The sequence below is a fragment of the Geotrypetes seraphini genome, chromosome 11, assembly GCF_902459505.1.
Source record: "Geotrypetes seraphini chromosome 11, aGeoSer1.1, whole genome shotgun sequence".
Lineage (NCBI taxonomy): Eukaryota > Metazoa > Chordata > Amphibia > Gymnophiona > Dermophiidae > Geotrypetes > Geotrypetes seraphini.
In genome coordinates, this window is record NC_047094.1 from 29,442,286 (window position 1) to 29,462,582 (window position 20,297).

Sequence of the window (20,297 nt, forward strand, 5' to 3'; positions counted from 1 at the left end):
CAGTATGCTCTTCTTCAGAAGTAGTCACCTCAGATGCACTCTCTGGACGCTCCCATTCCTTTTCGGGGGTTAGTTCGTCACTGTCTCTGTTGGTGGCTTCAGTCTTCCAATCTGATACTAGGAGTTGGTCTGGATCAGCCTCAGTAGATTGTGCTGCTCACAGACGCCAGTCTCCTCGGCTGGGGAGCTCAGTGTCTCGGTTGCTCAGCTCAGGGCAACTGGTCTCCGGAGGATCAGTCAGCTCAGGGCAGCTGGTTGATCAGTGTTAAGGAGAACAGAGCTATCTGGTTGGCGCTGCTAGCATTCCAGACGAGCAAGTTGGTTTGGGTTCTCTTGGACAGCGCCTCTGCAGTGGCTTACATCAGTCGTCAAGGAGGAACCAGGAGTCGTCTAGTGGTGCTGGAGGTGACTGTACTCAAAGCTTAGGCAGAGGCTCATCTTCTGGACCTATTGGCTTCCCACATTGTGGGAGTGGAGAATGTCCAGGCGGACTTCCTCAGTTGTCACATGCTGGATCCCAGTGAGTGGTGTCTCAGTCCCATAGCCTTTGAGTTGATTGTGCAGGGCTGGGGCTGACCGGTCATGGATCTTATGGCCACGAATGTCAATGCCAAAGTGCCACGGTTCTTCAGGCAGCGCAGAGATCTTCAGGCCGAGGGCTGGATGCTCTGGTGCAGCTTTGGCCAACGGCGGACCTCCTGTACGAATTTCCGCCATGACCGATGATGGGCAGAGTGTTTCTTTGCATCACTCAGCACCTCGGCCGCATGATCCTTGTGGCTCCGGACTGGCTCAAGCGCCCATGATACGCAGATCTGGTTCGTCTTCTAGTGGCAGATCCTCTTCCGCTGCCCCTCTCGCCCAACCTTCTGATGCAAGGTCCCATTCCAATGTTCGATCTGGGTCCCTTTTGTCTTACGGCTTGACTCTTGAAAGGGAACACCTCAGTAAGAAAGGCTATTCAGATAATGTGATCGCCACCCTCTTGGGTTCCCGGAGACTTTCCACTTCTCGGGCTTATGTGTGAGTTTGGCTTATTTTTGAATAGTGGTGTTCCATGAGTGGCATGGTTCCCTTTTGAAATTCTTTGCCTCACATCTTGGAGTTCTTCCAGGATGGCCTGGACAGGGGCCTTTCCTGGTCTTCCCTCTTGGTGCAGCTTGCAGCTTTATCTACGTTTCGCGGTTTGCTGTATGGGTGACGTTTGACCTCATCTCCATCTGTAGTTTGTTTTTTGTAGGCAGCTAAGTTGCTTCAGCCTGCGGTACAGCCTTTGGTTCCAACCTGGGATCTCAATCTGATACTGTCCGTGCTTGTACGCCCTCCTTTTGAGCGTCTGGGCTCCTGCACATTGAAGGAATTTACTCTTAAGGCTGTCTTTCTGGTGGCTATTACTTCTGCGAGATGCGTTTCCAAGCTGCAGGCTTTTTCTTTTAGGCCTCCCTTCCTGGAGTTTTCTAGGGAGCATGTCGTGCTGCGGACAGTTCTTCTTTTTTGCCAATGGTGGTTTTGCCTTTTCATGTCAACCAGTCTGTGGTCTTCCTGATCTTGGGCAGTTGGGAGGGCTCTTTGGAACAGAAGCAGTTGTGCCAGTTGGATGTCTGTTGGGTCCTTCGCTTTTATGTTTAACGGACCCAGGAGTTTCGGAAATTGGATCGTCTTTTTGTCAGTGAGGCAAACCAGCATTCAAAGCAACCATTGCCAGATGGGATCCATATGGCTATATCTTAGATGTACATTAGCGGTGGAAAACAATCTGAGAGCGCACACTACCAGAAGTGTAACATCTTTGTGGGTAGAGATGTGGGCAATTTCTCTTGAAGAAATTGGTGGGGCAGCTACATGGTCTGCTCTCCATACATTTATGAAATTTTATAGAGTAGATGTAGCAGCAAGAGAGGATACTGAATTTGGTTCCTCAATGGCAGGCTCATCTGTCTCGCCCTAGAGTCAGGAGACTGCTTTTGATGTGTCACCTACTGTCAGGACTCGTATACCTTGTATAACAGAAGGGAGGATTAAGTACTTTAATCTTCTTTCTGTTAATTCAGTCCTGACAATCTGCACTATCAGTCTGGGATTCGCCTGCATATTCTCTGGATAAGAGTTCAGTGTCCACTACTCAAGATTTCATGCTGTCGGTAAAAAAAAAAAAAAAAAAAAATGGAAGAATTAAGGGAGAGTGCTTCAAGAGGAAAGACACTCCAAGCTTCATGAGATTAATGAATATTGAATTTTGGATGGGTGCTTTTTGGTTCTTGGACCCAAAGTTATTTCAGATGTTATTTAACTTTTGTTTGATATTTCTTACAGAGCAGAACAGAACTGTGTTTGCAGAGAGATTCCCTGTACCCCCTTCCTTCTTGTTTTATGTGTTTTACTACTGTTTGTTTGCTTTGGTACTAACTGAAGAGGGCTCCACAGCTCTGGAGAAGGGAGGCAGAGCTGAAAAATGTAAATTTCACCCTCCTGCATTCAACTTGCGAGTATGGGATATTAACCTACTGTCAGGACTTGTATGCTCTGTTAACAGAAAGATTATTGAGGTAACTACCAATCTTCTCTTTGTGTTCCATCTATCTATTGCCAACTTAAAATTAATATGGGCTTGTTCTGTGTTGTATTTGTCAAATATGACCTACAGCACTTTGGATGCATTATATTGTGCTTTAGTAAATTTATATTTTAGTTTAGTTTATTTATTTCAGATTTTCAGAGCATACCCAACTTCAGTCCCAGCAAAGAGCAGTTAAAGAAGCAATCCAAGTGAAGCTGAATGAATTTGAACAATGGATCACACAGTACCAAGCTGCCTTTAATAATTTAGAGGCAACACAGCTTGCAGGCCTACTTCAGGAGATAAGCAGCCCCATGGACTTAGGTATAGTCAAACTGTCTTTGATTTTTATTCTGCCTGTTTACCCTCATCATTTTGGATTCTAGTTTTACTTGGCTAGTTAATAGAGATTCTACAATTAAACAAATAATTACCACAATGTTCTTTTTGTATGTAAGACAGAGTGGCCTAGTGGTTAAAGCTACAATTTCAGCACCCTGAGGTTGTGGGTTCAAGCCCTGTGCTGCTCCCTGTGACCCTAGCCAATTCACTTAATCCTCCATTGCTTCAGATACATTAGATAAGGGTTTCTCAACGCACGGTACGCGTACCCAAGGGGGTACACGGACCGCTCGTTGGAGGTACGTTGGCTGACCGCTATCTGCCCCTTGTCATCTCCCCGCCCGCCGCTGCTCCCTGCCTGCCACCACAACTGCAGGAAGAGAAGGGCCAAGCGCAACCCACAAGCCTTCCCCCTGACGTCAATTCTGATGTCAGAGAGAAGGTCTAGGTCAGCCAATCGCTGCTTGGCTGGCCCAGACCTTCTCTCCAACATCAGAATTGACGTTGGGGGAAGGCTTGTGGGCCACGCTTGGCTTTTCCTGCAATTGTGGCAAGCGGTGGACCGGGTGAGAAGAGGCTTTGGCGCAGGAGGGAGGCATGCTGGCTGGCTGGCTGGCTTCGGTGCGGCAGGGAGGGAGGGTTCAGCGCAGTAGGGAGGAAGGAAGGTCAAAGGTTGGAAGGCAGTGAGGGGAGGGGGCACTAACTTGGGACATAGGAAGGAGGGAGGGAATAGAAAGGGACAATTGTTGGGCCTGAGTGTGTGAGTTAGAGGGAAAGAGATGGTGCACATGGGGAAAAAAGAAGAGAAAAATTGGGCATAGAGAGGAGTGAGGTAGAGATGCATGGGGAATAGAATGAGAGGGAGAAATATTGGATATGGTGATGGAGAGGGAACAGAGGGATAGATTGAAGGGGATGCAAGGGGAATGTTGGGCATAGTGATGGAGGGAGAGATGTGGCATGGTGTCGGAGAGGGATGAAAGAAGGGGAAATGGGCATGGGGCTGGTGGGATGTGGTGAAAAATGATCTGGGGGATGAGAGAGGAAGAAAAGTTGGACCCTTGGAGGGACAGAGAAAGATGTTGGTTGGGGAATGGATTGAGGTCTGGAGGAGAGGAAGCATGCAGGAGGAAGGAGGAAAGAAAGAAATATTGGATGCACAGTCAGATGGAAGTGCAACCAGAGACTCATGAAATCACCAGACAACAAAGATAGGAAAAATGATTTTATTTTCAATTTAGTGATCAAAATGTATCAGTTTTGAGAATTTATATCTTCTGTCTATATTTTGCACTATATTTGTCTATTTTTGAATGGTTGTTGCTGAGGTGACATTGCATATTTTAAAGTCATCTGCCTTGACATCTCTGAACACCCCCCCAAATATAAATGATAATTAACATATTCTTTGTGTACAGTGTACTTTGTGAGTTTTTTTTTTAATTTTGTGGTTACCATTATGTATTAATAAGATTTTATTGTGTTTGTATATGAAAAATGGATGGAAGAAATTGCACTACAATTAGTATTATTATTATGGGGGTGGGTCTGGGGCGGAGTTTGGGTGGGTCTAGGGTGTAATTTGGCCGGGGATACTCAGTTGGTACTTAGGAGGTACTTGGCTTGAAAAGGTTGAGAAACACTGCATTAGATTATGAGCCCACCGGGACAGATGGGGAAAAATGCTTGAGTACCTGAATGTAAACCACTTAGACAATCTCCAGGCGGTATACAAGTAAATATTAATATATTCAAGGTTATTTGGTTATATAATAACATAACATAAAAATTAATTTCTAGATTGCAAAAACCTTGCAGTTCGATGCAGTACATAAAAGAGTAAAACTGAACAATAACAGTGAATTACATTTAGATCAATTACAGTAACACAGCATAATCTATAAATAATATAAGTTTTTAAAAAATTCCTAAAATGCATACAAGTCATTGAGTATGCATGTATAAATCTATGCGTGGTCACCTTAGGCCTGTAGCAGATGAAGGAAATTTTGCACATCAGCATGACTGGCTTTCTGAGCATTTGGCAGCCTCCCTCTTTAGTCATCTACTCCTTACCCTCAATCCATTATTTTTCAACTCACCTGATCAGATCTCTTGCACTTTTCAGCTGCTATGTATCATCTGAGGAGTAATGTTGGATTGCCATTCATGACTTTGCTCACAGAAGGGCACTGAATCCAGAGTAATTTTGTTATTCTGAAAACAGTGATAACTTTCCTGATTTTGTAGGTCCTCCCAGCTATGTACCAGCTACAGCATTTCTGCAGAATGCAGGCCAAGCTCATCTGATCAGCCAGTGTGAGCAGTATGAAGGAGAGATGGGTGCTCTGCTCCAGCAGAGACGTTCAATCTTACGAGGCTGCCTTGAACACTTGCACAGCTATGCAACCGTGGCGCTGCAATACCCAAAAACTGTGTTTCAGAAGCACAGGATAGAACAATGGAAAACCTGGATGGAAGAACTTATCAATAACATGAAAATGGAGAACTGTCAAGACCTTTACAGAAAGTAAGTTATCAAAGGTGACAGATGTTTTTCTTGCAGATTTAATGAACTAGGTTCTGATAAGTCTGAACTGATAATCTTTCCAATCACTTTGGTGTATGCAGGTGTATAACTGTCTGAGCTCTGTATATAATTTTCTCTATAACATTCCATCGGATTGGAAAGAAATTATTACACTTTGTTTTATTTTTATCTTATCATTAGATGTTGCTATTCTTCTGCCTTGTTTATACCCCTGCATCAAATTTGGGTTGGTTCAATTTTCAGAGCACTTATTTGCCTCAGACACCCACCCCCACCCCCGCCAAGTAGTGAGGCAGTCTGTTGCAGCATTTCCTACTCTCCATTAACTGCTTTTTGACGCTGAAAGTCCACTCATTAGTTCAGACTTGGGCAAATGATTGATGAGGAACTGATCTAGATTAGAAGATGTTACCCACCATGTACTTTGGCTTATTCACCCTACCCCTACCCATTACATACAAAAGCTTTTGAACATTGGGAAATGGTGTAGATAACTGTTCTGTTGAAAATGCTTATTTTCTGAGGACAAGCAGGCATTATATTCTCACATGTGGGTGACGTCATCCACAGAACCCAGTCCAGACACTGCCAAGTGCGCTGTCACTTTAAATTTTTAGGCAACATCCATACCACACATGTGCAGTGTCTTCCTACCCAACATCAGCTCTTAGTTTTCCTTTATCTGAGAAGTTGCATCTTCGGTATCTTCTCAGTGCGTCAAACTTAGATGCCTTTTTTTGTGCCTTCCTGATTTTAGTTTGTTTTTTCATAACTCAATTTTTTTCGTTATTTATTAGCAATTCCCTTAATTTTGGTTGAATTTTGTCAACTTTTTTTATTTTTGGCCTTCAGGACCTTAGAAATGTTAAAGAAAATGCAAAACTAGTTTATGTAGAAACCCTTCTTCAACAGTAATCACATTATCAACATGTGAGGTTATCTAGTCCACAGGTCCCCAACGCTGTCACTATTTGAAAGCTTCCGACACCGTCACATAGGAGTAGGGATGCTGATAATAGGAACAGCCATTGCATGAACCTTCTCAGTGTTTCGATCAAAAGATCTGCCTCGGGGGATTCCACTACCAAAACACGTTTTTCACTTTTTCATCCTCAGCACAACCTGCTTGTGTCTTCATTTCAGCATACAAATTGAGCTTTTCTTTAACATTTCTAAGGGAATTTTAAAATAAGTCTTTTTGAATAAAGTTTATTTATAATAGGAAGGTTGGGGGTAGAAGCATATGTTGACAATTGATAAGGATTATTGAATTGGGTACTGTAATAGAGGAGCTATAAGAGCCCCCATGATTCCTTTCCAATCGAGACTGATGCTTCTCCCCTTTGGGTGCTTATTAAGGATTTTTTTTGTTGTGAATAATATATAGTTGTCTAGAAGATTTTTTCAAGATTTTTCCATTAATGATTTTTTGATATGGACCAGTGATTTCTATTTGAATGATGATTCTTTTGGATGTTTCATGATTATAAAGAAAATATTACTACCTATGTTCTCTGATATAATCAATAACTATGGTATGATGGAAATTATAAAAGGTTGCCAATTCCAGATCCTGGTTGAGACCATCAGGGCTCATGGGATTCAGTTAAAAATGACTTTTCGTTATGTACCCAATAGTATAAGGTCTTGATTTCCTCCTCTCCACTTTGGTTTTAATATTTTGAAGACAAAAAAAATCTCATATCCTTAATTTGATGAAAGTAGATCCAATGAGTGACCAACGGTCCTGGTCTTACTCAGAGTATATTGGATGCAATAACTGTTACACTTTTGACAGTTTGTCCCTGTCATGCTTTCGCTTTTATTGTGGAATAAATAAATATATAAACTTTTATATAATTTCCTGTGTTTTCGGAAGCTAGTGTTCTACCTTTTGTGTTTTTGGATTCTTAGTTAGCATTGTAGAACATCGGTCCTCCTTGTAGACTTTGTGTTTGTCAGTCACTATACAAATAACAACTGGATGGAACCAGGCAGTACCAAAACCTATCTGGATAGCACCTAGATTCAGTCTATTTTGATAACTTAGGACAGCAAGAGGGCTAACCTAAGCTATCCAGATAGTCAACTGTCAGTGGTATCGGATAAGTTCCAGTGCTGACTCCACTATCCAGATATTCAGCTGTGGCCATTATTCTTATAGTGGTGTTGAATAGCCAGATGTTTTTGACCACCATGTCTGGCATTTGAAAAAAACCCAAATAAATAACCTGATGTAGCAGATGAATATTGACTTGAGTAATTTAATGAATTTACAGTGCAGTTTTTTTAAAAGCTGTTAATTTACTTCTGCAGCAAGTAGAGTTTTGCTTTAAATTGACTACTGATACTTATGACAGGGGTCGCCATACAACAAATTACATGTAATTGGAAAAACTGGAGTAGATTAAACTATAATTTTTGGTGGAACTCGTTATGCCATATATATAAAAGAGCAATATCTACACAGAAATGGTATTTAAGGAAGTTTCAAGATGTAAGGGAGCCATTAACAAAATATTGTACCATTTTCCCTTAAATTTACAAGTTTAATGCTGGGGGGAGGGGGGTAATTTTCAGTTTATTATTTAACAATATAAGAATGATAGGGAGAAAATTTTATCATAATGTTTTATATTTGCTATGGAAGGGTGAGGAGTGAGGGAAATAAGTTATATGATTTGGATTATTGCTGATTATTAAGTGTTCTATTTAATGTTAATGTTTTAACTCACTGTCACACTTATTGTAAGTTTTAAAACGAATAAAGATTTTATAAAAAAAATAAAATAAAAATTGACTACTGATTATATAGTTACATAGCTGAACTGAATAAATTTTCTAGTAGAAAATGCTTTAAGTGTTCAATCTTTTGGGTTGTGCAGGTATGAAATACAGTATGCTCCCCAGCCACCCCCAGCTGTGTGCCAGTTCATAACTGCCACTGAAGTGACCCTACAGCACTATGCAGCAGATATTAACAGCAGGCTTGTGAGACAAATGGAACGCTTGAAACAAGAGGCAGTAACAGTGCCAGTTTGTGAGGAGCAACTAAAAGAAATTGAACGCTGTATTAAAGTTTTCCTCCTTGAAAATGGAGAGGAAGGATCGCTGAGTCTGGCGAGTGTTATAATCTCTGCGCTGTGCACCCTGACAAGGTGAATTGTGCTTTTTCTGAGTCAAATAAAAGGCATATGGTAGTAGTCTTCTCCTTTTGTTTCTTTTTACTGTATTATCCTAGGACAAGCAGGCAGCCTATTCTCACATATGGGTGACGTCACCGACGGAACCCCGATGCGGAAGCCTCGCAAGCAGACTTGATTGCAGAAACTAGAAGTTTCGAGTCAGCCGCACTGCACATGCGCGAGTGCCTTCCCATCCAGCACAGGGCGCGTCTCCTCAGTTCTCAGTTTTCCGCGGAGCTGAGAAGTCCGTCTTTGACTCTCTGTGTTTAACTTTGTTTCTTCGTGCCTTCTCTCACCGCAGTTTGTGTTTATTTTCTTTGTGAATTGCTGTGTTACTTTCTTTACAGTTTAAAAAAAAAAAAAAGAAGACTTATTTTAACTTTTAATTTTTTCTTAAGTGACTGACTGGCGGGCCAGGCCGTGCGACCGCAGCCTGGGGCTTCAACTGCACAGCGGCTCTCTTCCCTCCTATGTCCCGGCCGGTCACGGGCTTCAAGAAGTGTAGCCACTGCCAGCGTGCAATTTCTCTCACAAATAGGGCCTGCCTATAATCCAAAGTCGTGCGAGCGCTAGGCTACTCTTCATCCTCGAGCCCTTAAATGTCATCGAGTTTTCTTGGAGAAATTCTTCAGCATGAACTCCTCGGTGACACCCTCGACCTCAAGTGCTACCTCGGTCCCGCCTTCCAGCAAGGGTCCTCCTGCTTTCACCGACCTCGAGCCTCATCAGACCGTCCTCATTTGGATTGTCTTTCACCTCGAGTACACCTGCTTTATCTTCCCCTGAGCTCCCCCTCAGGTCTGATACCTTAGCAGAAGGTTCCTGTGTTGGTCCTCACCACTGCCACCTTCGAGCCTTTAGCCTCAGCAAGTGATCCAGTTTCAGATGCGGATCCACCTTTGCAGGCTTCTCTCCAGACCATGTTGGAGCATCAATTTGTTCAGTTATTGAGCAAATATGGTTCTGCCTCGACAATGCCTCCTGTAATCCAGCCTGGGCAATCAGTCTCTCGCGAGGTTGAGTCCCTGCTTGTGCCTCGAGCTGAAGCTTCACACTCTATGCAAGGAGCAGAGTCTTTGTGAGTGTCTGGTCTGGCATCTACACACTCGATGCACAAGCAATGCTGCTGGTGAATGGATAGGGCTCAAAGCTGTAGATAGAAACTAGGTGGTTTGGATCAAGAAATCTCAAAGCACTCCCAAAGACTCTGCTCCTTGTATGGAGTGTGCGGATTCCTGTCGAGACACTCACAAAGAATCTACTCCTTGTATAGAGTGTGAAGGTTCCAATCGAGACACTCACAAAGAATCTACTCCTTGTATAGAGTGTGAAGGTTCCAATCGAGACACTCGCAAAGAATCTACTCCTTGCATCAAGTGTGTAGCAGCCAGACCAGACACTCACAAAGACTCTGCTCCTTGCATAGAGTGTGGAGGTTCCAATCGAGACACTCGCAAAGAATCTACTCGATGCAAGGAGCAGATTCTTTGCGAGTGTCTCGATTGGAACCTCCACACTCTATGCAAGGAGCAGAGTCTTTGGGAGTGCTTCGAGATTTCTCGATCCAAACCACCTAGTTTCGATCTACAGCTTCGAGCCCTATCCATTCACCAGCAGCATTGCTTGTTTCCATACATAGGCCGAAGTTTCCTCGATCCTTGAGACCTGCTTCCAAGCACCACTCTTGTTGCCGATCGAGACATCCATCGAGGCGCAGATCTTCTAAAGAACAGCCTTCTTCATCTGGGCCTCATTCCAGACCTTCCAGTTCTTCGAGGCCCCAACTCCTCGCTCCAGGTCACCGCTTCCAGACCCTGAGGAGTCAGCTACTTTCATTACCTCCTCCAAGTCTCCATATTCTTTGGATTGTCATTTCTGCAGAGAGGCTTCACCTTTGTTCTCCGCTCGAAGCACCTCGAGGCCATTGAGCCCTTCTCGAGGCAAGGCCCTGGCGGATCAGCTGATCATCTGGAAATTCAGTTCAATGCTGGTTCTAAATTCTCTAAGAAGTATTTCAAGGTCATGCATATCCCTTAACCTCCTGCAGAGTCACTTAAGCTTCCTCTTAACAAGCTTTTATCTCAAGCTTTCAAATGTTGTCTGGAGACTCCTTATGCTATACCTGCTCTTCCAGGCAAATTGGCCTCGAGGAATAGATCTCTACACTGCAACGGGTTTGAGAATTCACAATTATCTCCCCAATCCCTCCTTCTGGAGTCCTTTTTATAAGAAACCCATCATTCCAAGGTCTATGCTACTGTTCCTTCTGGAAAGGAGGATAAAACTATGTACAAGTTTGGCCGCCATTTATATTAAGTTCCTTATCTGATCTTCTTCCAGGTTTTCTGAAGAACCTGGATTTATTTAGACATTTCAAGTTTTAAGACATCACTACTACTCTGTCACAACTCGGATTGCATCTTCTCCAGTCATCTTATGATGTCTTTGAACTATCAGCTAGGGCCACTGTTTTTTCTGTAGCACTACCTCGCTTGGCCTTACTTCGCATCATTGCCATGGATCCTAATCTTCAGGACCGTTTAGCTAACATTCCTTGTCAGGGCAATGGCCTCTTTGATGAATCCATAGAGGCTGCAACTAAGAAGTTGTCAGATCATGAAATATCTTTTGCTTCCATTGTCAGGCCAAAGTCAACTCCTACAAAACCTTCACGCTCTACTACGGTTTTCCAGAGGTGTTATGCTCCAAAGTGGCTCCTTACACTCGAGCCCCTTCCAAGGAACCGCAACAACAGAAGCAACAGAAACCTCAGCCTTCTGCTGCACCTAAGGCTTTGCAGATTTTTTGACTGTCTAACAGAGCATAACCTCCATCCTTCTGCCTCTGTCCTTCCATCCCACAATAATCAGGGATGGAAACTCTTCATTTCACTCAGGTTCCACCAGAACTTTCTCCAAGAGAGTATCCTTCCAATCTATCCCAGACTGACCTTCTTCTTCAGGAACCTCAAGCTCTGCTTCGTCTCCTTGCCATCGAGGAAGTTTCCCTGAGCAGGGGTTTTTACTCCCGTTACTTTCTAGTTCCGAAGAAGACAGGCAATCTGAGACCCATTTTAAATATAGATCAGAACGATTGGTTATGTTCTCTATATCTCAAGGAGGTTTCTATCGCATTCCCTTCCATCCGACCTCCCATCAGTATCTCAGATTTCGGGTGGGGTATCTGCATTATCAGTACAGAGTGCTACCCTTTGGCCTGGATTCATCTCCCAGAGTATTCACCAGGTGCCTGGTGGTGGTAGCAGCAGCTCTAAGGAACCATAGTCTCCAGGTGTTTCTCTACCTAGACGACTGGCTCATCAAAGATTCAACATCTCAAGGGGTTATTGTACCGACCCAATGGACTACGTGGTTCCTACAGAGTTTGGGATTCGAAATCAACTTTTCTAAATCCCAACTTCAGCCCTCTCAGAATCTACAGTTCATCGGAGCTGTTCTGGACACTATTCAATTCAGAGCATTCCTTCTGCAACAACGTCTGGAAGCTCTCCTTCAACTCTGTCATGCAGTGTCTTCCCGCTCTTCAATCTCGGCGAGACACATGATGGTACTACTAGGTCACATGACCTCCACAGTACACATAACTTCTTTTGCCAGCCTTCACCTCAGAATTCCTCAGTGGACGCAGGTTTGCGACCCTCTTTCTCGACACATTGCAGTCACTCCTTTACTGAGACAGTCTCTCCGCTGGTAGATGCTCTCTTCCAATCTCTTCAGAGGATTGCTGTTTCAAATGCTCCCTCATCAGAAGGTCATCGCAACAGATTCCTCGACCTATGCTTGGGGCACTCATCTCGATGGTCTCCGTACTCAGGGCCACTGGACCAGTACGGATCGTCAGTGTCACATCAATCTGTTGGAACTCAGAGTGATTTTCAGGCTCTCAAAGCTTTTCAACATCTTCAAGATCAGGTAGTCCTCATTCGGACGGACAACCAAGTCGCCTTGTATTATGTCAACAAACAGGGAGAAATGGGATCGTCCTCCCTTTGTCAAGAAGCTCTGAACGTTTGGGACTGGACAATCCGCCACACCACCTTCCTCAAAGCTGTCTACATCCAAGGGATGAAAAATTGCTTGGCGAACAACTTGAGTCGTCTTCTGCAACCTCACGAATGGATACTCCATTCCTCGCCTCTACATCACATTTTTTCAAAGTGGGGAACGCCTCAGATAGATCTCTTTGCAGGTCCCCAAAACCACAAACTGCTTCGGTTCTGCTCCAGGATCTATTCTCATCGCCTTGAGGCAGATGATTTTCTTCTGGAATGGACAAATCTCTTCCTGTATGCATTCCCTCCATTCCCTCTCATTCTCAAAACTCTTGTCAAGTTGAAGAACGACCATGCCCCATGATTCTGATTGCTCCTCGGTGGCCGAGCCAACCTTGATACTCCCTTCTCCTTTAACTCAGCAGCAGGGAGCCATACCTTCTACCAGTTTTTCCATCTCTGCTTACACAGAGTCAGGGATCTCTGCTTCATCCCAACCTGCAGTCTCTACACCTGACAGCTTGGTACCTCTCAACATAACTCCTCTTCAGTTTTCTCAATCTGTGAGAGACATTTTAGAGGCTTCTAGGAAGCCTACCACTAGACAATGCTATCACCAAAAATGGACTAGATTTTCTATGTGGTGTTTTTCTCATGATAAAGAGCCTCAACATTCCTCCTTATCTTCTGTTTTAGACTACCTTTTGCACTTACCCACCTCTGGCCTCAAGTCTACATCGCTCCGAGTCCATCTCAGTGCAATTGCTGCTTTCCATCAGCCTATTGAAGGAAAACCCCTTTCTGCTCATCTGGTGGTTTCCAGATTCATGAAAGGACTTTTCAATGTCAAACTCCTTCTCAAACTGCCTCCAGTGGTTTGGGTCCTCAATGTTATTCTTACTCAATTGATGAAGCCTCCATTTGAACCAATGTCTACGGCTCATCTGAAGTATCTCACTTGGAAAGTGGTGTTTCTCATTGCCCTCACTTCTGCTCGAAGAGTCAGTGAGCTGCAAGCTTTAGTTGCTGATCCACCTTTCACTGTGTTCCATCATGACAAGGTGATTCTCCGTACTCATCCTAAATTCCTACCTTCACAGCACTAGAGCACTTTATCCTCACTCTTCATAATAGCGATTGAGTTTTAAGTTTGTTTTTACTACTGACTACTCGTTTTAATAATTAATTGACTGTTTTGTTTTGTTTCTTATGCTTCTTTTACTCCCCAATTTTAGATTTACTTAAACTTTTCTAAGATCTGCTGCCGTAAAGCGGCAGCGAGCCGACACCATTACCAGAAATAAGAAAGCTACAGATAATACAAAATACAGCAATAAAAATTATTACAAATTCAAAAAAATATGACCACATTACACCACTTTTACAAGCTACACACTGGCTACCAATCACATATAGAATAACTTTTAAAATTCAACAATCACATGCTCCGATATTCCTGGATCGTTTTTTGATACCGTATTCTCCATTTAGGGCACTCAGATCAACACAACAACATTTATTAACTATTCCTTCTCTAAAAATAATAGGGTCCAGGAGATCTACCATTTTCTCGGTCATAGCACCCCAGCTTTGGAACAATTTACCACTATACCTACATAATGAACCTTCCTTAGAAAAATTCAAGCACTCCTTAAAAAGCTTTCTGTATAAGGACGCATTCAGAACATAGATAGTAAAACTTACCAATTACTAAACCTTTAAACCTTTATCAATCTTACGAGTAGGTCGCCAAATTACCCTTTATTATTTTTTTTTTCTATGTGTTCCCACCATATGTGTTCTTCCCTAAATGTTTCTTTTCTTTCTTTAAAGATTGTAGTTCATCCCACTTGCCTTTTGTATCAGTTTGTATTAGAATGTATATAATTTGTATACAGTGTCTTGTTTTGTCCTCCCCTTTTTAAAAAAAAAAAAAAATTGTTATACACATTGAAATATATGATATTGCATAGATAAACTTGAAACTTTCGGAATTTCATCTCAACCAATCCATTATTCTTCCAGTGTTTTTTTCCAAAGCCTCATTCTCATCCTGGAGAATCAACTCTTCATACTCTGGACTGTAAATGTGCTTTGGCCTTCTATTTGGAACGCACCAAACCGCACAGAACTGCTCCTCACATTTTTGTCTCCTTTGATCCAAATAAGTTGGGACATCCTATCTTCAAGCATACCATCTCCAACTGGATGGCTGCTTGTATCTCTTTCTGCTATGCCAGGCTGGATTACCCCTACAGAGTAGAGTCACAGCCTATAAGGTCAGAGCAATGGCAGCTTTAGTAGCTTTCCTCAGATCTACACCTATTGAGGAAATTTGCAAGGCTGCTACTTAGTCCTCAGTTCATACTTTCACTTCTCACTATTGTCTGGATGTTTTCTCCACACGGGATGGCCATTATGGCCAGAGAGCATTACAAAATTTATTCTCCTAAGTTGCCAACACTCCCACCATCCCATTCTGGTTAGCTTGGAGATCACCCATATGTGAGAATAGGCTGCCTGCTTGTCCTGGGATAAAGCACAGTTACTTACCGTAACAGGTGTTATCCAGGGACAGCAGGCAGCTATTCTTACAACCCACCCTCCTCCCCTGGTTGGCTTCTCTGCTAGCTATCTGAACTGAGGAGACGTGCCCTGTGCTGGGTGGGAAGGCACTCATGCATGCGCGGTGCGGCTGACTCGAAACTTCTAGTTTCTGCAAGCAAGTCTGCTTGCGAGGCTTCCGCATCGGGGCTCCGTCGGTGACGTCACCCATATGTGAGAATAGCTGCCTGCTGTCCCTGGATAACACCTGTTATGATAAGTAACTGTGCTTTCTGTTTACTGGGAGACTAATATTGTAGCAGGGAAAAATTTTCTTGAAATCAGCCCTAACCAGGATTGTCAACTACTGCAAAGAATACAATTTAGGAAGGAGTGGCGAGTGTTTTTTTTATTTTAATATATTGGTTTGAATTAAGTTTTTAAATGTAACTTAAGATGGAATATTTCATGTTTACTAGACTTAAAAATGTTATCCAAACGATTCCCATTTTCTACTCTAGCAAAGCCGTGTGTGCCTTTGAGTCAACCACTGACCTATGGCTGCATGCACAGTGAAGAATCCTCCCTGTAATGTATGTAGAAGCCTAAAATATTGATCTGCTATACTGTTGCAGTCGCTGAGAGAAATACAAATCTGACAGGCTGTTTATTTTTATAGTTTAGTTTATGAATGCTAAAACTAAATCATGTTCTGCTATGATGATATTTTATTTAGACGTAACCTTATGATGGAAGGAGCTGCTTCCAGTGCTGGAGAGCAGTTGGTGGATTTGACCTCAAGAGATGGTGCCTGGTTCTTAGAAGAGCTTTGCAGTATGAGTGGGAATGTTACTTGCCTGGTTCAGTTACTGAAGCAGTGTCAAATTGTGCCACAAGATCTGGATTTTCCAAACCCAGGAGAAGCATCTGAAGCTGTTCATTTAGCTAATGGAGTATACATGTCTCTTCAGGTATAGAAATTATTTATCTGTCAGACTTCTTGTGTCTATCTTTCATTAGTGTTTCAGATTTGACTATATGCAAATATAATTTCAGTGTCCTATTTAAAACTTGTGTGCATTCCAGATTCTATTACATCAACGTAAGAGTCTGTACCATAGGTGTAATCCATCTATAGTTGCAAACTGTGCAAAAGGATGCCAGTCACATCTTTCAGCTCCTCCTCTTATCCAGTGGAGTATAGTGCCCTCTTCAGTTTTTCCTTCTGAAAGTGAACTGAGAAGGTGTGTTCTATTCTGCTTGTTTTTCATTTTCTTAATTTTGGGCATTTTCTGCTTTTTTTTGCATGGATTTGGTGCAAAGGAGGTCCCCATTCTTGGGGTCTACGCCTAGGAGAGGACGCAAACCGATATGGACCCGCAGGGGTGGGCTGCTGCTCGCAAGGCAACCCCTCGGTGTACCTGTGAATCCAGCTTGCTTTGTGATCCATCAAGGCTTGAGGTCTGTTCCCCTGGAAACCCACTTGCTTGCTGATTTATCAGAGATGAGCGCACGCTGTGGGGCCCCTATGTAACAATCCTTTGAGTATTGGGGAGCCAGCTGCATGTTAATCTCTCCTTGTCATGTTGCATGGTTTCCTAGGGGTGGAGTACTCAGTCAATGTCCATTCTGACTGGTAGCCCAAAGTTCTTCAGTGAATGAGTGACCAGCAGGAATTGGAAGCAGAAAATCCTTTCCTTCAGGCAGGCTTCAACAAGTCTGGCACACAGACACAGCAGAAGGGGAAAATCGGGGGTGAGGGGGGGAATGGGGAAGTTAAAATTGAAGGGTTTCTGGAGCCAGGGTTAGGTTCCCCAACTTCTAGAAACCCTTTCTCTGAATTTTTTAAACTCCAGGGAGGCCCCTACAAGCTGATTTTGGTGTAAATTTTCTGGTGAAGACCATCTTGAATTTTAAACAATCTTTTTTTCTACTGCCTCCATCTACGTCAAAACACCTCGTTTTGACTAAGATTCACCTGACATGGACTCCTAAGGCCAGTCTGCCCCTGTATGAGGACAGTTTTGTGCAATTTTAACAGCAGATAAGTGGCCATGTTCTGCATGCTATGGGACACATGAGGAAGGGGCAGGAGCTTTGGGATTAGCCACCTTTGAGTCCTCCAGGGCTAGGGAGGCAGGCGAAGAGGAGCTGAGAGAGGAGAAAAGAAGGTAGAAGGAAGGAATCGGAGAAGCAGGGCAGGCGAGAGTGAGGGGCAGAGGCGAGAGCTAACTCCGCCCACCCCTCTGACGTCAGCCAGGCACCGATCCGAAGCTCCCCCTTAAAAGGGGAGGAGCCAACGGCGCGATAACACCAGAGCCCAGTTAGCAGGGCAGGCAGAAGCAAGTCGGGAGGCAGGCGAAGAGGAGCTGAGAGAGGAGAAAAGAAGGTAGAAGGAAGGAATCGGAGAAGCAGGGCAGGCGAGAGTGAGGGGCAGAGGCGAGAGCTAACTCCGCCCACCCCTCTGACGTCAGCCAGGCACCGATCCGAAGCTCCCCCTTAAAAGGGGAGGAGCCAACGGCGCCCAGCCGTTCGGCGCGCGGCGAAGGCGAGCGGTAAAGGCGCTCGCCTTAGCGAGAGCGCCTTTGCGAAGGGCCTTGCAAGGGACGAGTATCTACTATCAAGAACACCGAGGAGGACTGAACGGTAAGGAAGCGACAAACACAGAAGGTAAGGAAGAGACAGACGCCAAGGGAATAAACCCACACATACAATCAAGGTGAGGTAGAGCGGAGACAGCACACACAAAAGTGAGAGCAAGGCAAGCAACATAAGGAAGCAGCAGGCAAGGGACACAAGCACACACGAGGGAAGCAAGAAATGGAAGCCCAAGGAAGTCAGAAGGTGAGCTTTCCTGTCTTCTGTATCGGCTGCAATATGTATGACTACCTCCCTTTGGGGATCCAGGCATACATTTGCAATCGATGCATGGAGATGGATAGCTTGAAATGTCAGGTAAGACTACTGGAAGGAACAGTGATGGAACTCGAAGACAGAATCCGAGCACAGGAGAAGATTCTAGTGGAGTACAGCCCAAACAACGAGGTCAAGGAACTAGAAATGTTCATAGAGGAAGCTCATCAGCACCATGTAGAGATCCCAGGGCTGGAAAACTGTACTCAGGAAACCCATGTAAGGAGAGAAGACACCCATGCAAACACAGAAGAAACCGAAGACGAGGTAGGAGACAACCGCACACCAGGAGGAATAGTGAGAGCACAGGAAGACATCCCCCCACCCAAAGAACAGGAAACAATTTCAAGAGTATCATTGGAGGAAGAAGACTGGCCCTACTCCAAGGACGTGGACCTACGCCCCCCAAGGAACTCCCGAATAAAGAAGATGGGGATCATCGTAGGCGACTCCATTATACGACATGTGGACAGCCACACCGCAGGAGGAAGAGAGGACAGAGTTGTCACCTGTCTGCCTGGAGCAAGAGTGAAGGACGTGACCAACAGGATCTCCAGGATCATAGATGGCGCAGGGGGAGAGGACACCGCTGTGCTTATCCACGTGGGAACAAATGATGTGAGCGGGCGGAAGTATGACAGGGAAGAGCTGAAGGGCCAGCTCCGCTCACTCGGAAGACAACTGAAGATCAGGGAGGTGAAGGTGGCCTTCTCTGAGATCCTCCCAGTACCAAGAGCAGATGGAAAGAGACAAGGGGAATTGCAAGTAATCAACGCCTGGATGAGACGATGGTGCGAAGAAGAAGGCTTCGACTTCGTGCGCAACTGGACGGCGTTCTGGGGAAAAAGCAAGTACTACAGAAGGGACGGACTACACCTCAACAAGGAAGGAGCAAGAGTTTTGGCAGGCAACATGAAGAAGGCAATCGAGAAGGCTTTAAACTGAAAGATAGGGGAAAGCCGACAGTCGACCACCGGTCGATGGCACGGATAGCAGGATGCCCCGACGAAGAAGCCAAGGACTACTACTCCTACACAAGAGAAGACGACCTCACAGCCAATAAGGGAGAAAAAGCAGGAAGGGACAACTCAGACACAGGAGGGGACGACCACACAGCAAACAAGGGTGATAACACAGGAGCAGTAAAGGATACCGTAATTGAAACTATAGGGACGGCCAAGAGTAGAAGGTCCAAAAAGGTAACACGAAGGGAACTTAGATGTATGTATACGAATGCTAGAAGTCTAGGTAACAAAATGGGGGAACTAGAGACAATAGCAAGACATGACATATTGGATATCATTGGCATAACAGAAACATGGTGGAATGAAGAAAACAAATGGGACACAGTACTACAAGGATACAAACTGTATAGAAGAGATCGAGTAGGGCAGAAAGGTGGAGGTATTGCTCTATATGTTAAGGAGGGAATAGATTCTGTTGAAATGGTTACAACAGAAATGAAAGAGAAGCTTGAGTCACTCTGGATCAAAATTCCTGGTCAATATGGCGCAGATACGAAAATTGGCCTTTACTATCGTCCCCCAGGACAGGCGGAGGAAACTGACTCAGAAATGATGGAGGAAATCAAACAAGAATGCAAGACAGGAAATGTAATTATATTGGGAGACTTCAATTTCCCAGGGATAGACTGGAAACTAGCAACCTCCAACTGCGGCAAGGAGGCCAAGTTCCTGGAGGTGCTAGGGGATTGCTTCCTGGAACAAATGGTAAAAGAGCCGACAAGAGGCAACGCCACCTTGGATTTGGTCCTAAATGGCCTCACGGGACCGATAACAGAAGTGGAAGTCGTGGTTCCACTGGGAACGAGTGATCACAATGTAATCAACTTTAAACTTGACATCGGGAAAGGGAAACATGCCAAAACCTTAACCACCACCTTAAACTTTAAAAAGGGTAAATACGATCGCATGAGAGCCATGGTAGAAAAACGACTCGAGAAGATGGTGGACAAACTTGAAACGGTAGATCAGGCATGGTCCCTACTGAAAAATACTATCACAGAAGCACAAGATCTCTACATTCCGAGGATTTCCAAAGATCGGAGAACAAAGAGCAAAAGAGAACCGGCATGGCTTACCATACAGGTGAAGGAAGCCATAAAAGAAAAGAAGGACTCTTTCAAAAAATGGAAATGCATAAAGACAACCGAAGCCTGGAACAAACATAAAG

At 44.2% G+C, this 20,297-nt stretch overlaps 1 protein-coding gene across 2 annotated transcripts in view; it reads left to right on the top strand.

Annotated features, from left to right (window-relative positions):
* Positions 1 to 20,297, top strand: part of SMG1 (SMG1 nonsense mediated mRNA decay associated PI3K related kinase) — a 257,696-nt gene that overhangs the window by 191,251 nt on the left and 46,148 nt on the right. For both annotated transcript variants that reach the window (XM_033962915.1, XM_033962916.1), the window contains 4 exons: positions 2,709 to 2,881; positions 5,150 to 5,429; positions 8,336 to 8,608; positions 15,928 to 16,162. In XM_033962915.1, the coding sequence (XP_033818806.1) occupies positions 2,709 to 2,881; positions 5,150 to 5,429; positions 8,336 to 8,608; positions 15,928 to 16,162 (961 nt within the window). The remainder of the gene's footprint in view (positions 1 to 2,708; positions 2,882 to 5,149; positions 5,430 to 8,335; positions 8,609 to 15,927; positions 16,163 to 20,297) is intronic.